The sequence below is a fragment of the Rhodnius prolixus genome, unplaced genomic scaffold (genome assembly GCF_049639745.1).
Source record: "Rhodnius prolixus isolate KJV_2025 unplaced genomic scaffold, Rpr scaffold_5, whole genome shotgun sequence".
Taxonomy (NCBI): Eukaryota; Metazoa; Arthropoda; class Insecta; order Hemiptera; family Reduviidae; genus Rhodnius; species Rhodnius prolixus.
In genome coordinates this window covers 22,683,983-22,701,621 of record NW_027411624.1, presented here as the reverse complement: position 1 = coordinate 22,701,621, position 17,639 = coordinate 22,683,983, and the positions used below count along the sequence as shown (strand labels likewise).

Here is a 17,639-nt window from a genome sequence, read left to right as displayed (position 1 = left end):
ATCTGTTAAACTTTAATGCCTGCCTCTACTATAAAACCATATAATATTTCATATATCCTTACATTATTACTGCTCAAAATGCACATATAATTATAAGGGGAAGTTAGCTCCTTTTCAAGGCGGTTGAAAAGCTCTTTTCTTTGTATGTCATGCTTCGCACACTCCATGATGATGTGCTCAGCGCTATCCACCTCATGGCATCTATCGCACAAGTCATTATCCACCTTCCCAATTTTATATAAATATTCACCGCAAATAGCGTGGTTCGCACGTAACCGGCACATACTGCTTATAAATCTTTTATTATAGTTCTCAAAATTTCTAAACCAGAGTTTTCTCTGGCCTGCGACCGGATTATATTTTTTGTAGAAAGCACCTTTTTCGTTTGCGTATAATTGACTCCAACTCGCCACCGCTCTTTGTCGGCTCAATGTGTTAACGTCCTCGTTAGTAAGTCTGTAGTCTGTAGTCTGTCCATCCACTGTGGCTTCCCTAGCCAGATCGTCCACCTTCTCATTCAGTCAAAGCAGTTACTAAAATAATTTTTTGCCATTTCTTACCTATGCAAGGCAATCTTGAGATAACAATTATTCAGACTAGTGAGAAGCGATATGAGCTGAAGGTAGAGGGCAAATGCCGATAGTGGCTAAAAAGAGTTGCTTAAAGTTGAAATTTTTGTTAAAGGAGAAATAATCTAAGTTAACAAAAATGATGAGGTTTGGTTAACAAGTCAAGCCAATTTAGAACCCTTAACTTGTTTCATTTACTTATTCAAAGTACTAGATGTGTTGAATCCATCAGAGTATGGAGTCTTGGGAACGTAACTGATAAAATAATTACAAAAGATTGAATCGGCAATCTACATTATCGAACGAATCAATCTGTAAGATATATGTATATGCAGATTTATGATGCACACAAATGCAAAGGGTTCCGGTCTTTTGCATTTCTGGTTAGATATTTTTATATTTCTTTGATTTAGTAAAGCAGCGACCCCTCTCCACAGTGAATTTTTAAAGCCAATGAAACTGATAAATCGATGTAATCAATCGAGGAACCAAATAAATATGTTAAGCAAACATAACCTAAGTACGGATTACTACTCTTAGCCTTAGTACTTGCATTGTTTTGACGTGAGTGACTGAAGTTGGCTAATGGATATTTTAAAACAAGAAATTGCTAAAAAACGGCAACTTCTTGAAGAAAAAAAGTTGCTTGTAAGTCTATACATATGTTTTATTTTGTATATGCCCATTAACTTAAATTTCTTTATCAACTTTAATAACTATCTTCAGGAACCAGCAAAAAAATATTTTAAAAGATCGGAATTAGTTAAACTAGAAAAAGAAGAATATTATAAGAAGTACGGATGTAGAGAAACTAAGGTCTCAAGTGATGAAAAAAATGAAAATGGTAATTTAAAGAAAGCTGTCTACTTAATTACAAAGCAAAAAAAATAAAATAAAAAACGAACGGTCTTACTTTTTAGGTAATATTTCATTGGAGGATGACGTTATTGACCATGCATCTTTATCTAGGAAAGAGGTGATTAAAAGATTGCGAGAAAGAGGTGAACCAATTTTGCTTTTTGGTGAAACAGAGCTAGAAGCATTTAAACGTCTTAGAAAGTGTGAAATATTGGAGCCAGAATTGAATAAGGTAAACTAATGCTATTTAAAGTAAGTTATGTTCAAAGTTTTTTGTTTTTAGAGTAACATCCTTATATTTGGGTTTTGCCCAAAACATTAATTGATGTTTAAGATATTTTTCTTAATGACGTATTATTCGCCTAGCTCAAAACACTATTGACAATAGTTTTATTTCTAGTATGTAATTCTCTTTGTTGGATTTTGTTTTTACCGCCTTACAACTAGAAAACTTTTGTACAAGTTTATTCTTTCATAAACTTTCAAACTTTTTTACACTATTATGATTTACAAACTATGCACACTTTTAACACTCGAAACTTTCTGGTTTTGAGTAACAATTGAGGAATTCGTTGCTTTAGCATGTGATAATTTATACTTCACTTGGTTTTCATGGAAATGCCATTAGTGTGATGCATTAATTTTTTTTTAATTATATTAATTCAGGGAATATTTTCTAAGTTTCTATTGCTAATTATATTAATTATACTAAAAATAATCCTCATTCTTGAACAATGAGATCTCTGATCAGAAAGAAGAAGAAATCAGTGAAATAAGTACAATTATGTTGCCTTATTTCATAGTGCTGGCCTCTATGTAAACTTGAATCATTTTCAAACATTTTGTTCATTGTTTATTTTACTAATAATTTTTGATGCGTGCCTAAATCGTGGTATTTATTTCCAACCTACTTCAATCATTCAATATTGAGAAGTGAGATTAATATACTATGCCTACTGAAATAAGAAGTCTTACTGAATTAGAATCTAAAATCAACGATGCTGGGGAAAAACTAATAGTGTTGTACTTTGGTGCGATTTGGTGCAAACCTTGTAGAGTAGCAGCGCCTAAAATAACCGAATTAGAAAAAGAGTATCCAGATTTAATGATTTTAAAGATCGACGTAGATGGAGCAGATGAAATTACCTTTCTATTTGGAATTGAAATTTTGCCATCCTTTCTTTTTATAAAAGAGACCCTAATACTTTATGAACTTTATGGTTTAAATGTTGATAAATTAAAAGAAAATACTTTAAAGTATTACAAAGTCGATGTGAAAACTTTGAAGGATAAAACAAAACCATATACCAGCGTCATAGAAGCGGGTTTTAAGAAAATAAAAGATCTCAAAACTCTGTTAGAAGTAGCAGCAACGCAAGGGAAAGATGAAAATCGAAGTTCTAATGTGGAGAAAGAAACAACTAACGAAGTGAAAGGTAACGGAAAACCTATTATACAAACTGGTAGAGAAAAACCTAATTTACAAACAAGTCAATCGAAAATCGTTGAAACAAAAACAGATAAATCGAAAACTAATCAACCGCAAATTGATAAACCGAAAACAGGTCAAACAAAAACTAAAGTACCAAAAACCGATAAATTAACAAATGAAAAAAAAAAAGGTTTACCAAAAACCGAAGTACCAAAAACAGGACAATCAAAGATGGTTCAACCAAAAACTGATCAGTTAAAACCGGATCAACAAAAATGAGGTTCAGGTAGGCCGAATCAGTCTAAAGTGGATGACACGAAAATTGTTAGAATTAAAATGATCAATGGAGAACTGGTTCAGAAATAATGGGTAAAAGTGGTAAGGGAAAGTAACTAACTCTTTTCAAGTAATATAATAAATATAAAGGATCCATTTTGAAATTATTTTATCTGCAGTAGTTTTTATTAATTGCGATAGGATAACGGATTATCCACGAAAAAACATCTTCTATTGAGAAATAAAGTATTTGTATCTAATTCCGGTATTTAAGGATCCATAAGCTTACTTCTTACTGTAGTTTATAGATACCTTTTAAAAGCTCTGGAAAATTGGGTCCTTACTTTAGCTTGAATGATTATTGAAAATTTACCATGATGCACATAGTGCTGTCTTATAAAAGTCTTTTGAAGGCTGGATGTGGAAGTCTCTTATGATACCTAACAAAAAATCTACCATCTTAATAAATAGTTGGAATTACACTATCCGAAAAGTTTGCAGCAAACAACGGCCTGTTGTAGGTTTAATCGATGTATTCACTTTATTTAAAACTCATTTTCTAGAAATGAAATAAAAAATGTCCAACTATGGGCAGCAAATTCAACAATATTTGCATTTGTATGATTAGTTTAGCAGTATCAGGATAAAATTGAATGTATGCCGTGAAAAATGCATGTTAGCGAAAGTCGAGGAATGGGAAATAAACACCAACACCGATAAAGCCTAATATTGGTCAACAAGGAACTTAACAAGATTCAGGTTTAAAAGTTAGACAAATGTAAATGTCTGGACTCCATGATAAGTAGATTACACTAGATTCGACTAGGGCGGCCTCAAGGCCTACGCCACCGCTACCCCTATGGATCTATTGTGGCTCCCCGACTTTAGAGCTCACCCTCCAGACCCGTCCGCTTAATCAGACTCTTAATTCTGGAGAGTGGCTCCTGGGTAAAGCTCACAAGCCTTGATTTTTTCTCCCCGAGAAGTAACATCCTTAGCCAGACAAGCCCCTCGCACTGACAACACATTTAGTGCAGTTTCCTTCTCTTCTTGACAGAATCTACAGAAGCTATCATCCGCCAGGCCCATGCGATGCATGTGTTTCCTGAGCCCGCAGTGGCCAGTTAATAGGCCTACAATCATCCTTATTGCCCCACGGTCTTGTCGGATTAATTCTGCAGTCAGCCTCGGTGAATAGCCTTTAATGTACGCCTTCGCCTTGCTCGGCAAACCACCACTCCTGAGACCTACTCTGCACCCATAAGTTAATGGTCGCAGACTTAACTCACTTCGGAACCCCGGAACTGTGCTTCGGGCCAACGAAGTGTCCCGCAGAGCCTTCCCGAGCCAATAAATCTGCCACTTCTTTTCCTTTATCTTCTGAATGACTAGGTACCCACACCAGGAAGATCTTTTTCTGGTCACTAACTTGTCGAAGCTATATTTGGGAGTCATAACATCCGAAGTCAGGCCCAAAATAGGGTCAGCCTCAAATTATTATTTGTTTAGCAAAAAGATTCCGACCGTCAATGAGTTCGATGTTGACGCGCCTATACGAGGGTCGTTTGAAAAGTCCGTGCAAAAATAAAAACTACTTAATTTTTTGGGGTAAACCTTTTTTATTTTTCAACATAGTCTCCTTTTAGGCTTATACACTTCGTCCAACGCTGCTCTAGTTTGTTGATCCCTTCCAAATAATAGGATTTGTCCAAGTCTGAAAAATAGCCATTCGTTTCTGCAATCACCTCCTCGTTTGAATAAAATCTTTTTCCCGCCAGCCATTTCTTCATATTGGGGAACAAATAGTAGTACGAGGGAGCCAAGTCTGGAGAATAGGGGGGATGTGAAACGAGTTGGAACCCTATTTCCATTAATTTTGCGACCACAACTGCTGAGGTGTGAGCTGGTGCGTTGTCGTGATGGAAAAGGACTTTTTTGTGGGCCAATCGTGGGCGTTTTTCTTGCAGCTCGGTTTTCAAACGGTCCAATAACGATGAATAATATGCACCTGTAATAGTTTTACCCTTTTCCAGATAGTCGATGAGGATTATTCCTTGCGAATCCCAAAAGACAGTCGCCATAATCTTTCCGGCCGAAGGAAAGGTCTTCGCCTTTTTTGGCGCAGATTCCCCCTTGGTAACCCATTGTTTAGATTGTTCTTTGGTCTCAGGAGTGTAGTGATGTATCCATGTTTCATCCACAGTGACGAAACGACGCTTAAAGTCCTGCGGATTCTTCTGGAACAGCTGCAAACCGTCCTTGCAACACTTCACACGATTTCGTTTTTGGTCAAGCGTGAGCAATCGCGGCACCCATCTTGCGGATAGCTTTGTCATGTCCAAATGTTGATGCAAAATATTATGTACCCGTTCATTCGAGATGCCCACAGCACTAGCAATCTCACGCACCTTCACTCTTCTGTCATCCATCACCATATCATGGATTTGATCAATGATTTCTGGAGTAGTAACCTCAACAGGGCGTCCAGAACGTTCGGCGTCACTTGTGCCCATATGGCCACTCCGAAAATTTTGAAACCACTTATAAACTGTTCTAATCGAAGGTGCAGAGTCACCATAATGTTTATCGAGCTTCTCTTTAGTCTCCTGAGGCGTTTTGCCTTTCATAAAGTAGTGTTTAATCAACACAAGAAATTCTTTTTCGTCCATTTTTTGAAAATCACTCGACTTCCTCGATTCAAACGAATGCCAAACACAAAGAAATAGACCGATCTGGCTGAAACTTGGTGTGTGTTCTTCCAAGAGATGCTACTAACTAAACATAACCTCGATACGCGCCAGTAGTGCTATCTCTCTGACTTTGCACGGACTTTTCAAACGACCCTCGTACGTACACAGTCCGATAAAGGGCATCTTTTTGTTTGGGGCACAGACCATAAGGCAACATAAGACAAAGTTATTAAGTAACAAACTTGTTTGGAATGTACGTGAATCAAGAGTAGATAGGAAAATAAACGAGAAAAACAAAGGTTGTTACGAATATTGTATAGAAAAATATGGAAGAAAAAATAATTGAGATGTTTGATCGTGTTAAAAGGTGGGGAGATGGAGAATATCTAAAAGTTCCAGCTCTAGGAAACCGAGAGGAGTGAAGATGGGTAGCACTCAGATTGGGTAGATAACAAAATTTAAAAAAGGGCATCGAAAAAACGGGTTTAGAGGAAGTGATTGAAAGATGCGGTCAGAGAAGTTTCAAGAATTGTTTGATAAGGGAAAATCCGTCATTCCAAAGTAAAATAGGTTTCCTCTTTCACTTTTTGAATAGCATTTGCAGTGGTTATGTATATCATTCATGTATAGGAAAGAAATCCACTGCTGCCAAAACCCATATAACTTCAGTTTAGCTTCAGAATATTTGAGTTTATGAACTAGAATTATGCTAAAACAAACAATCTAAGCCCAGATAGTTGCATATATCAACTAATTATGCTGGCCTAAGATATTTTATTTGGGCTACATTTTTCAAGTTTGCGTTGGGGTGGGATACCCATAGCAATTTGTTTTTGTTTTTTTTTTAATTATTTAAGGAGCTTCAACATCTGAGATGCCCGGAGCTTTCAATCCTGGTGTTGTAGATAGTCCGTCCTGTGAGGTATTGTTAAACGAGAAAAACTTAGAGAGGTGAAGAAAGAAGTACTTCTTTATTAGATTGGTGTTTTGAAGTTGTACTAATTCTACAATGGAAAATGAAGAACTGTTATTAACATATATAATAATAGTGGAGAATATTGACTAAATGCATGTTTATTCGTAAACTTACTCGATATACATATTGTAAGAGAGCTTCCACCGCATCTCATACTTGCACCTTAAAGAACTTCATACATTACAATTAATGAATTGAATTCAATCCAGAAAACAAGTAAAATGACAATTTAAAAGTAATAAACACAAAATGTAAAATGAATTACCTCGTAGTAGATTTATGTTTTCACAATTCATTTGAGTAAAAAAATAAATGGTATTTGGGTGATGGTTTAACTGAGCAAAATTTTACACATGATATAATTTTACTTATTTTTTTTTTGGCTATTAAATCCTGATTATTTAAAGATGACTTATAAAGGACAAAATTATCTTTAAAATGGCAGTTTTATAGATTTTATTCATAAGTGCCTCGGGTTGGTGTTGAGACTCCAAATTAACTTTCACCAAACACATAAACTCAGTGTGCGATAAAGCGGTAGGAATTATGTGCAGTCTCTTTCCTCTTTTGAACCGCAACTCTAACTTAGATTTTCTTAATAAAAAACTTATCTACTATCTCTATATCCGCTCCGTACTACTATATGCAGCCCCTGTGTGGTCCAATACTTGTTGCACCAATTACGGGAAGTTACAAAGAGTCCAAAACAAATGCTTAAGGTTAGTTGGGTCATATCCCCGGTGGACACCCATAGATTACATGCATGCAGCACTTGATGTTGCCAGCGTGTCCACATTTATCTACAACGCTACGGAAAACTTTGTAACTTCCTGTACACATAGTCCCTACCCGCATATAAAAAGTATTATGGACTATAACTTAAGTTCTCTTAATTATAGAAAATACAAACACAAAAGGCTAAAGCATATCTTGCTTTAATTAATCTTATGTAGTAAGTTTTTTTTTAAATTTTTTGCCTTAGCATTAAGTTGGACTTGTACCCAATGTAAATGTTGATATGTTGTGGAGAGGATATAGGCATGCAGCCTGAAACCTCCTTTTATATATATTTGTATAAAAAATTTTAAATTGTAAATAAACATTTTCAAATTCAAATTCAATTCATAAGTGCAATGAGACCTAAAACTACCACCAAGCGTTCATTGTGGAATGGCAAATCAAATAGGAAAATTGTCTGTGTTTCTTTTATATGTCTGATCTTACCAATACTAGGACACATTATTTTAGATCGTCCAATATTAAAAGAATTTAATTTGAGTGCCAACCCAAGGGTGGATGCGAATAATGAAACAACTTTTATGATTTTGCCCACATTTCACAGTCTGACAATGGGTTTTTAGCAATCTGAGGAAATAGATATCTCTTCTGAAGTTCTTCAAGGGGAGGTACTGAGCCCATATGTCCGATTCGGTCATTTTTTTTATTTTTATTTTGAGAGGGTATTAATATTTCTGCTGACTTTAACGCAATTACAGTGTAAATTTCTGTCATGATTCCCAGCATAGATTGAAATTTGTGTAAGTATTGTAAAGAGCATTGATTGGCGGTCAATAAGGATTTCTAAAAAAAATAAAATAAAATAAAAATAACGAAACTAAAGGTATCTAAGGATTTTTATCATTGAGACTTTCTGTTTCAGTTACAAGAAAACCATAATTATATGGTAGTACATTTTACTCAACTGGAAAATTTCTGTTTACGTATGTTGGACTTTTGACTTATATAAATGTACTTAGTAATTTTCTTTCAAACAAAAATGTTTGTTTGCCTTTGTAATATTTTGCTAATTGGAAATAATTCAGTCTTTACTAAGATGTCAAAGCGTGATTTTCGCATAATTTTGTTTTACGAGTTCAAACTCGGCTGAAACGAGGTCCAAACGGCCAGAAATATCATTGATGTCTGGTGCGAAGGCTGTATAAGTGAGTGCACTGTTCAACGGTGATTCCAGATATTTCGAGAGGGAGATTTGAGCTTGAAGACAAAGAAGGCCTTGGAAGAAGTTCTGCCCTTGATGACGATGTTCTTCGAGCTTTGGTGGAAGAAAATCCCAGAACAACTGTTCGAGCACTGGTAGGGAAACTCGGCAAATCAACCGTCGATGACCATCTCAAGGCGATTGGGAAGGTGAAAAAGCTTGAAAGTTGGGTTGCTCACACATACGACCGCCAAAAAGATCAGCGATATGAAATTTGTGCTGCACTTCTTTGCAGAAAAAACAGCGATCCTTTTTTGTCCAGAATTATGACTTGCGATAAAATGTGGATCCTCTACGACAACACCAGACGCTCTGGACAGTGGCTAGACAAAGGAGAAGCAGCACGACATTTTCCAAAGCCCCCAAATCATCAAAAAAATTGGGGATGGATACTGTTTGGTGGGCTTCATTTGGTCTGATTCATTACAGCTTCTTGAATCCTGGCGAAACCATCAATCCGAATCGTATTATAACCAAATTGACGTAATGCATCAGAAATTGGCAATAATGAAGCCAATTAAAAGGAGCCCATTGTGTTGCATGACAACGCTCGGCCACAAATCTCACGTTTGACTTCCCGAAAATTGTTGGAGCTTGGCTATGAGAATCTGCCATACCCGCCCTACTCACCGGACCTCAAAGCCAACAGATTAACATTTTTTTTTTAGACACCTGGATCGCTATTTACAAAATAAAAAATTTATTGACCAAAGAACATTAGAAAGTGCGTTTAATGCATTTATAAATTCTAAGGATTCCAAATTCTATTACAGTGGGTATGGGAAAAGTTACCCACACGTTGGCAGAAATGTATAGAAAGTAATGGAGACTATTTTGATTAATAAAAACATTTATAAATCATTAATTTTTTTTCTTTTAAAACCATAATCCTGCATTATATTCTGGACAACCCAATAGGTTTAATTACTTATAGGTATGTAACCATTTCTCTAATGGGGAAACATGGATATACGAGGTGTGTTCAAAAAGTAACGGGAACTTTCGTTTTTTGAAAAAAATATTTATTTATTCATCTACATTAATATTGTCGCCTTCAAAGTAGTCCCCTTCGCATACAATACACTTGTGCCAGCGCTTTTTCCAATCCTCGAAACACTTCTGAAACTCGATCTTTGTGATAGCTTTCAGCTCTTTCAGCGATTCGCTTTTAATGTCATCTATGCTTGTAAAACGACGGCCTTTTAATGTTCTCTTTATGTTTGGTAATAGAAAAAAGTCACATGGAGCCATGTCTGGCGAATATGGAGGCTGGGGCATCGTTAAAGTTTTGTTTTTGGCCAAAAATTCACGAACAAGCAATGAAGTGTGAGCAGGTGCATTATCGTGGTGCAAAATCCATGAATTGTTTTGCCACAAATCCGGGCGTTTTTTTCGGATTGCTTCACGCAAACGGCGTTGAACTTGTAGGTAGTACTCCTTATTGATTGTTTGACCTTGTGGCAAGAATTCATGATGCACTATGCCATTAAAATCGAAGAACACAGTGAGCATAACCTTCACATTCGACCGCCTTTTTCGGTCTTGGCGATCCAGAATGCCTCCACTGGGACGATTGAGCCTTAGTTTCGACATCATATCCGTAAACCCATGTTTCGTCACCTGTTATAACACGTTTCAGTAGATCCGCATCGTTGTCGACTTCATTGAGTGACTCTTGAGCAACTTCCATTCTCCGCTGTTTTTGTTCGAAATTCAACAATTTTGGAACAAATTTTGCTGCCACACGTTTCATACCCAAAACATCCGAAAAAATTTCATGGCTTGAGCCAATTGATATGGCAACATCATCAGCGACTTCTCTGATTGTGATTCGGCGATCGTTCATAACCATTTCTTTCACTTTTTTCACGTTTTCATCGGTTGTTGATGTGCTTGGACGTCCAGGTCGTTCGTCATCTTCAACGTTTTCGCGGCCATCTTGGAAACGCTTATACCACTCGTAAATCCTTGTTTTACTCATAGCAGACTCACCATATGACTTTATTAACATTTCACACACTTTATTACACTTTATTTCATTTTTTACGCAAAATTTAATACAAATTCTTTGATCCATTTTTTTTAACAAACAAAAATCGCCAAGCTTGAAAAACACGTCTAACCTTAACGGCTGCCATTTAAGAAGTAAACAATGAATATTACTGAAAATTTTATGGTACTTCAGGGGCATGTGTATCAACATAATAAAAAAAATATTTTACAATCAGACTCTCCAAACCCGCGAAATTTAAAAATTCCCGTTACTTTTTGAACACACCTCGTATAAATATAATCACTGATAATTGCTTATTATGAGGGGAACAGCCTGTATATGGGTGAAAAGTGATAACTGGAACATCACAATGTTTTTGCTTGTTTATTATGCTGCTGAGGGCACTCCTTATAGTGCTGAAGATCTGTGCTCTTTCCTACAGGGAGATATTGGGAATGTACCAAGTTAGATTTATTCCATTTGCAAAGGGCAATCCAAGATTTTTAAGTACGACTTGAATCTGGTAAACACCTTTAAAAATTCTTGAAATATTTAAAGAACTTTTATAATGGAAGTGACTTCTCTGCACAGTAAGTAATAAGAACTATTACGTTCATATAGTTTTTTCCTTCTCATAATGTAACACCTGCTTTAGCTACCTCATACTTTATTCTTAGTTTGCCCTGTTTTTAAAAATTTTGAAAATAACAATCCTTTATAATTTAGAAAGTCTCTTCTTTCTAAAGATAATGAACTAAATGATGACACGAATACTAAATGACGATTTCTCTTCTTGTTTTTGCCATATCCAAATTGAATGTATATATACAGGGTGTTCAGCATAAGACTACGGTAACTTCGGGAGGCGATTCTGGGCATCATTTGCAACAAAATAATTCCATATATACTATGGCTCGAGTCGGCTCCGTTTTATAGATATTTTTAATTTTATGTTTTTTCAAGGTGTTACTACTTTTTAGCAAAAAGTTGTCTATATTTCTCAAACTATTAAAGCTACAGCTATTTTAATAAACTCATTAGAAAGGAGGTTAAATTTCCTTTTAAATAAGCTAATTTGTATTCCAAAATAATAATATTAAGTATTTTACTTTGTGGCCCAAACATAAGAAATAGCAAGTTTCTGATTTTTTCCAAAAACTTTGACTTCATTTTTCTCAAAAACATTTTATATGAGAAAACCGTGCACTATTCAGGAAAAACATCTACATACGATCACCTTTCGAATGGTATACAATAATTGGGGTTATGTTAAAAATTGATGCAGAAATCCGCAATTAATTGTAAAAAAGTAGGCCTCAAAACAGCGTCGGCATTATGAAAGGAATTCACCTACCATAAGAATATAACTGATCAAATCCAGATTTTCTTGAACTACTCAATAAACTTTTGGAATTAACAGGTTGTGAAGAGCTAATGAATAATCACAATCTCCTGTTCTTAGCTTATTCATTGGCTCTTCACTTCTGTGATTTATTCACATTATTTGGCATATTTCTTTATTTAACTAAAGAATAACACACAGATCTAACACTTTAAACGAAAATCCTTTCTTTCGAAATTGATACCTAACACCCATTTAACATCATATTCATTTTTCTTCTTTTTATTTTATTTTATTATTTATATTGTAAATATATTTTTGAATGTGGTTCTTAAATTAATTAATTATTAAATTACACGTTTGCAAAAAATCGTACTGGATTTGATGATTCTGATCAGTTATATTCTTATGGTAGGTGAATTCCTTTCATAATGCCGACGCTGTTTTGAGGCCTACTTTTTTGCAATTAATCGCAGATTTCTGCATCAATTTTTAACATAACCCCAATGCATTGGATACCGTTCGAAAGGTGATCGTATGTAGATGTTTTTCCTGAATAGTGCACGGTTTTTTCATATAAAATGTTTTTTAGAAAAATAAAGTCAAAGTTTTTGGAAAAAATTAGGAACTTGCTATTTCTTAATGTTTGGGCCACAAAGTAAAATACTTAATATTATTATTTTGGAATACAAATTAGCTTATTTAAAAGGAAATTTAACCTTATTTCTAATGAGCTTATTAAAATAGCTGTAGCTTTAATAGTTTGAGAAATATAGACAACTTTTTGCTAAAAAGTAGTAACACCTTGAAAAAACATAAAATTAAAAATATCTATAAAACGGAGCCGAATCGAGCCATAGTTTATATGGAATTTTTTGTTGAAAATGAGGCCCAAAAACGCCTCCCGAAGTTACCGTAGTCTTATGCTGAACACCCTGTATATATATATATATATATATATATATATATATATATAAATATTTTTTAATAGGGATTCAGAAATGATTTTCAAGAAGCGATGGAAAGGGTAGATAAAGCGTATTTAGATGAAATCCTAAAATCACAAAATCAAGAAAGTAGTACTCTAAATGAAGGACAACAACAGGAAAAACAAATTTCTTACGAGGAAATTCAGCAAATGTCGGCCAAATTGGGTAAAGGAGATTCTAAATATGATATGGACGTAATTATACATTTCTTACAGGTTAGAATAGTTTTTGTATTTTTTAAATGAAAATTTTTTGTGGTTAAGTGTTCACTTTTCAATTAGTTTCTATTACGTTTTTATAGTTAATTCTAAGATTATGGGGTGAAGAATTAAATAAAAGAAGCGATGCAGAAAAGATGGCCACAAGAGGCAAAATGGCGCTTGCCACATATACACAAACCCAACTTTATCTGAAACCGCTATTAAATAAATTAAGAACCAAATCTTTGCCAGAAGATATTCTGGACAGTCTTAAGGAAATTGTGAGGCATCTGTTAGATAGAAACTACATAATGGTAATTGTATACTTTTCATTATTTTATAAAAGTAGAGGGAAAAAGAGAGATCTGGCGCATGACGTCATCAACGTCGGATCCAAATCCCCTCCTTCCTTCATGTGGGTTGGGGGTCAGGTTAATATAAGAAAAAAAGTTTTTTAAAATACTCCTAAGCTTCGATCCTGCGATCTTTTACTCTAAAGTCAGCAACTCTAACCACTAGACCATCAGTGTTACTGGTAAAAATATGTATTATTTAAGGTCAAAATCTGGTATTTATTAATCAATTTTTTAACTTGTTATCAAAGAGAAAGAAGAGCACGCGATAGGACATTTTTATGTATTTTTCCATCCCCTTTCTACTAAAAATATTGCCAAGGCAGTAAAGCTAGTATTTTTCTTAATATCGGGAAATAAGTCGTTTTCCGAGTGATTTTTCTAAGAAAAATCAAATTTTAAGAGCTTTAGATGTTCTCAAGCATACACAAAATGGCTAAAAATTAATACTTCTGTTACAAACAAGAAGGTTTAATAATTATTTGGTAATTTTTGGAGAGTTGCGTTTAATTATCAAAAAAAAAAAGCTCTACTGTGGCTGTGTCATGGACACGGCCGTGTGTTGTACGTGAATACGTTTACGTAACGGGTTATAATAATAATAATAATAATAATAATAATATTACTTTATTTAAAAAAACAGAACAAAACTATACTCTTGAACAAAATCAAACAAGTAATGTACAGCATGGAACTAGTCCGTCTGCTGGAGGTCGACGTAAAAACAAAATATTGATTCTTATTATTATAATAAAGCAATATACAATATAATTAGAACATAATACAAGTTGGGACATAATACGAATAGATTAATAAATACTCAACGAAGACAAAAATAAAATTAAATGTCTAATAAATTATAATAACTGAACAGAAAAAGAAATCTGAGATTAAAACAAAAATAAAATTAAATGTCTAATAAATTATAATAACTGAACAGAAAAAGAAATCTGAGATTAAAACAAAAATAAAATTAAATGTCTAATAAATTATAATAACTGAACAGAAAAAGAAATCTGAGATTAAAACAAAAATAAAATTAAATGTCTAATAAATTATAATAACTGAACAGAAAAAGAAATCTGAGATTAAAACAAAAATAAAATTAAATGTCTAATAAATTATAATAACTGAACAGAAAAAGAAATCTGAGATTAAAACAAAAATAAAATTAAATGTCTAATAAATTATAATAACTGAACAGAAAAAGAAATCTGAGATTAAAACAAAAATAAAATTAAATGTCTAATAAATTATAATAACTGAACAGAAAAAGAAATCTGAGATTAAAACAAAAATAAAATTAAATGTCTAATAAATTATAATAACTGAACAGAAAAAGAAATCTGAGATTAAAACAAAAATAAAATTAAATGTCTAATAAATTATAATAACTGAACAGAAAAAGAAATCTGAGATTAAAACAAAAATAAAATTAAATGTCTAATAAATTATAATAACTGAACAGAAAAAGAAATCTGAGATTAAAACAAAAATAAAATTAAATGTCTAATAAATTATAATAACTGAACAGAAAAAGAAATCTGAGATTAAAACAAAAATAAAATTAAATGTCTAATAAATTATAATAACTGAACAGAAAAAGAAATCTGAGATTAAAACAAAAATAAAATTAAATGTCTAATAAATTATAATAACTGAACAGAAAAAGAAATCTGAGATTAAAACAAAAATAAAATTAAATGTCTAATAAATTATAATAACTGAACAGAAAAAGAAATCTGAGATTAAAACAAAAATAAAATTAAATGTCTAATAAATTATAATAACTGAACAGAAAAAGAAATCTGAGATTAAAACAAAAATAAAATTAAATGTCTAATAAATTATAATAACTGAACAGAAAAAGAAATCTGAGATTAAAACAAAAATAAAATTAAATGTCTAATAAATTATAATAACTGAACAGAAAAAGAAATCTGAGATTAAAACAAAAATAAAATTACTACCTCGGACTGACTATAAACAGTAAAAGAAATATAAATATCTTGCAATATGAAGTGGCGAAAAGAAAATACAAATAAAATAAATAAATAAAAAATAAATAAATAATAATAAATAAAATTAAATGAGTAAATGAGTAAAATAAATTAATAAAAGGTTAATATCAAATATAAATCAATAGTTGAACTCCAAAACCAGCTGATAACGATAGTGCCAAGCGTGTCGGGCAAATTTAATTAAATTTTTAAAATTATTACTTAGCTGATCAATAAATTGGCTTTTCGTAAAGGAGGCTGAGTTCAAGTGCAACCGACGAATCTCTGCAAGTATGGTGCACTCGGCCATGAAGTGCACAATATCCTCTTTAACACGCGCATTACATAACGAGCAAATTACTACCTCCCTCGTCCATATTGGAGCACCATTGAGATACAATAAATCCCCTCTGATCTTAAAAAGCCACCTTAGCTCAGTCAATGACAGACCCTGAGTCTGATCAGAGATTAAGCTAAACATATCAACGTTATGTTCCAATTGTTTGTAAAATACGAAACGAGAGGAAGAGGCAACTTGCTTGTACTGCTCATTCTGAAACTTAATTGTTAGTCTGTTCAACAAATCATTGAACATCTTTAGCCATTCACTTACATTGTTCAAAGAAAATAGCGAATCGCAAGAGAATTCTGTACACAAAGTGTTCCACAACTTGAACCACAGTGCATTACTATTAATGACTCTAAGGGCGACCATTTTAGAAAGATGGGAATCCGGGAGTTTGAGTAATTTGAATATGTAATTAAAATGTAGCCTAAACGTGAATAGGTTATATTTTTTATATAAAATATTTTTATTTATGTATTTAGGATGAAATCAAGGAAACCAAATCTCTGTATTTGGTTTTGGCTTTTCGACGCGTATAGGCCGACATTATACACTTTTGATAATATTTTTTTATTCTAACACCTTATTATATTTACTGTCTCTATTTTACACTAATGTTTTATACACAATTGATAGATTGAGACGACAGCTAACGATTAAAACTCAAACGAACATCGTAGCTTCTCCGAGTCAAAAGTTATACAAATTGCAAATCTCGATACGCAGCAAAATGATCTCAAAATAGCGGCGCTTCCCTCTCCACCGCGCGCGATGCGTCACAGTCCTCGCTTATCGTAATGAATTCTTTGATCCTTTAGCTATCCAGTGGTCTAATTTAATTTTGGATGTAGACGATAGAGTCGAAGCTATAATGCCAAACTGTATCCCCCGATTTTGTTATCATTAGATTTTTTGGATTGCCACCGTATGATTCAAATTTAAAGACGTATTCACGTCAAAAATTGGAAACCTAAGAGTATAGAAAAACTTGTGGCCCTGTTTGAATTTATGGTAAACTTCTTAAAACAGTCGAGTAGACTAATGTAGATTAATGTAGGAATCATGTATATGGGCACAGATTTTTACATTTTATACATTTATTTCAGATGAGTCAGTAATTTGAGCTAAAATAAACTTAATCTGAAATGAATAAAATCAATTTTTTTCTAAATACTTCCATTATTTTTATTACAGGCAAGCGATGCATATTTACAAATGGCAATTGGCAATGCACCTTGGCCGATTGGAGTGACTATGGTAGGCATCCATGCAAGAACAGGGCGAGAGAAAATTTTCTCTAAAAATGTGGCCCATGTTCTCAATGATGAGACTCAACGAAAGTATATACAAGGACTCAAGAGATTGATGACTAAATGTCAACATTATTTCCCAACTGATCCTTCAAGATGTGTCGAATATTCGCCAGCTCCTTCTTAATAAATTTTTAAAAGATTCGTTTATTAGTATTTTGTAAATATATTGTTAATATTCAAGTATAGATTCATTTTTGTTTTAAATTTTGCATTCTCTTATGGCCAAAAGAATGAATAAGGAAAGAATGAGAGGGCGATTTCGCAAAGTGTACCAGCAGAGCGTTAGTTCTATTCCTAGTGGCC

The 17,639-nt window shown here is 33.4% G+C and overlaps 2 protein-coding genes and 1 long non-coding RNA gene across 3 annotated transcripts; all 3 read left to right on the top strand.

The window, feature by feature from the left end:
- Nucleotides 1-1,060: 1,060 nt before the first annotated feature.
- On the top strand, nt 1,061-17,521 carry Prp18 (pre-mRNA processing factor 18). Its single transcript, XM_074136654.1, has 6 exons — nt 1,061-1,217; nt 1,296-1,413; nt 1,490-1,659; nt 13,127-13,339; nt 13,426-13,638; nt 17,218-17,521. The coding sequence occupies exons 1-6, from the start codon at nt 1,155-1,157 to the stop codon at nt 17,458-17,460; spliced, it is 1,020 nt and encodes a 339-aa protein (XP_073992755.1). The 5' UTR covers nt 1,061-1,154; the 3' UTR covers nt 17,461-17,521.
- On the top strand, nt 1,667-3,305 carry LOC141458542 (uncharacterized). Its single transcript, XM_074136664.1, has one exon. It carries the CDS (start codon nt 2,377-2,379, stop codon nt 3,136-3,138), a length of 762 nt encoding a protein of 253 aa, XP_073992765.1. The 5' UTR covers nt 1,667-2,376; the 3' UTR covers nt 3,139-3,305.
- LOC141458544 (uncharacterized) lies at nt 6,733-9,661 on the top strand. Its single transcript, XR_012461046.1, has 2 exons — nt 6,733-8,522; nt 8,774-9,661. It is a non-coding gene; the product is annotated as an uncharacterized lncRNA (long non-coding RNA).
- Nucleotides 17,522-17,639: the final 118 nt, after the last annotated feature.

Excerpts from the sequence above, each read along its gene's own strand:
- Prp18 (XM_074136654.1), top strand. The coding sequence starts at position 1,155 with ATGGATATTTTAAAACAAGAAATTGCTAAAAAACGGCAACTTCTTGAA. Across the intron at positions 1,660-13,126 it reads TGGAGCCAGAATTGAATAAG|GGATTCAGAAATGATTTTCA; the intron begins GTAAACTAATGC and ends ATTTTTTAATAG. Across the intron at positions 13,340-13,425 it reads TAATTATACATTTCTTACAG|TTAATTCTAAGATTATGGGG; the intron begins GTTAGAATAGTT and ends ACGTTTTTATAG.
- LOC141458542 (XM_074136664.1), top strand. The coding sequence starts at position 2,377 with ATGCCTACTGAAATAAGAAGTCTTACTGAATTAGAATCTAAAATCAAC.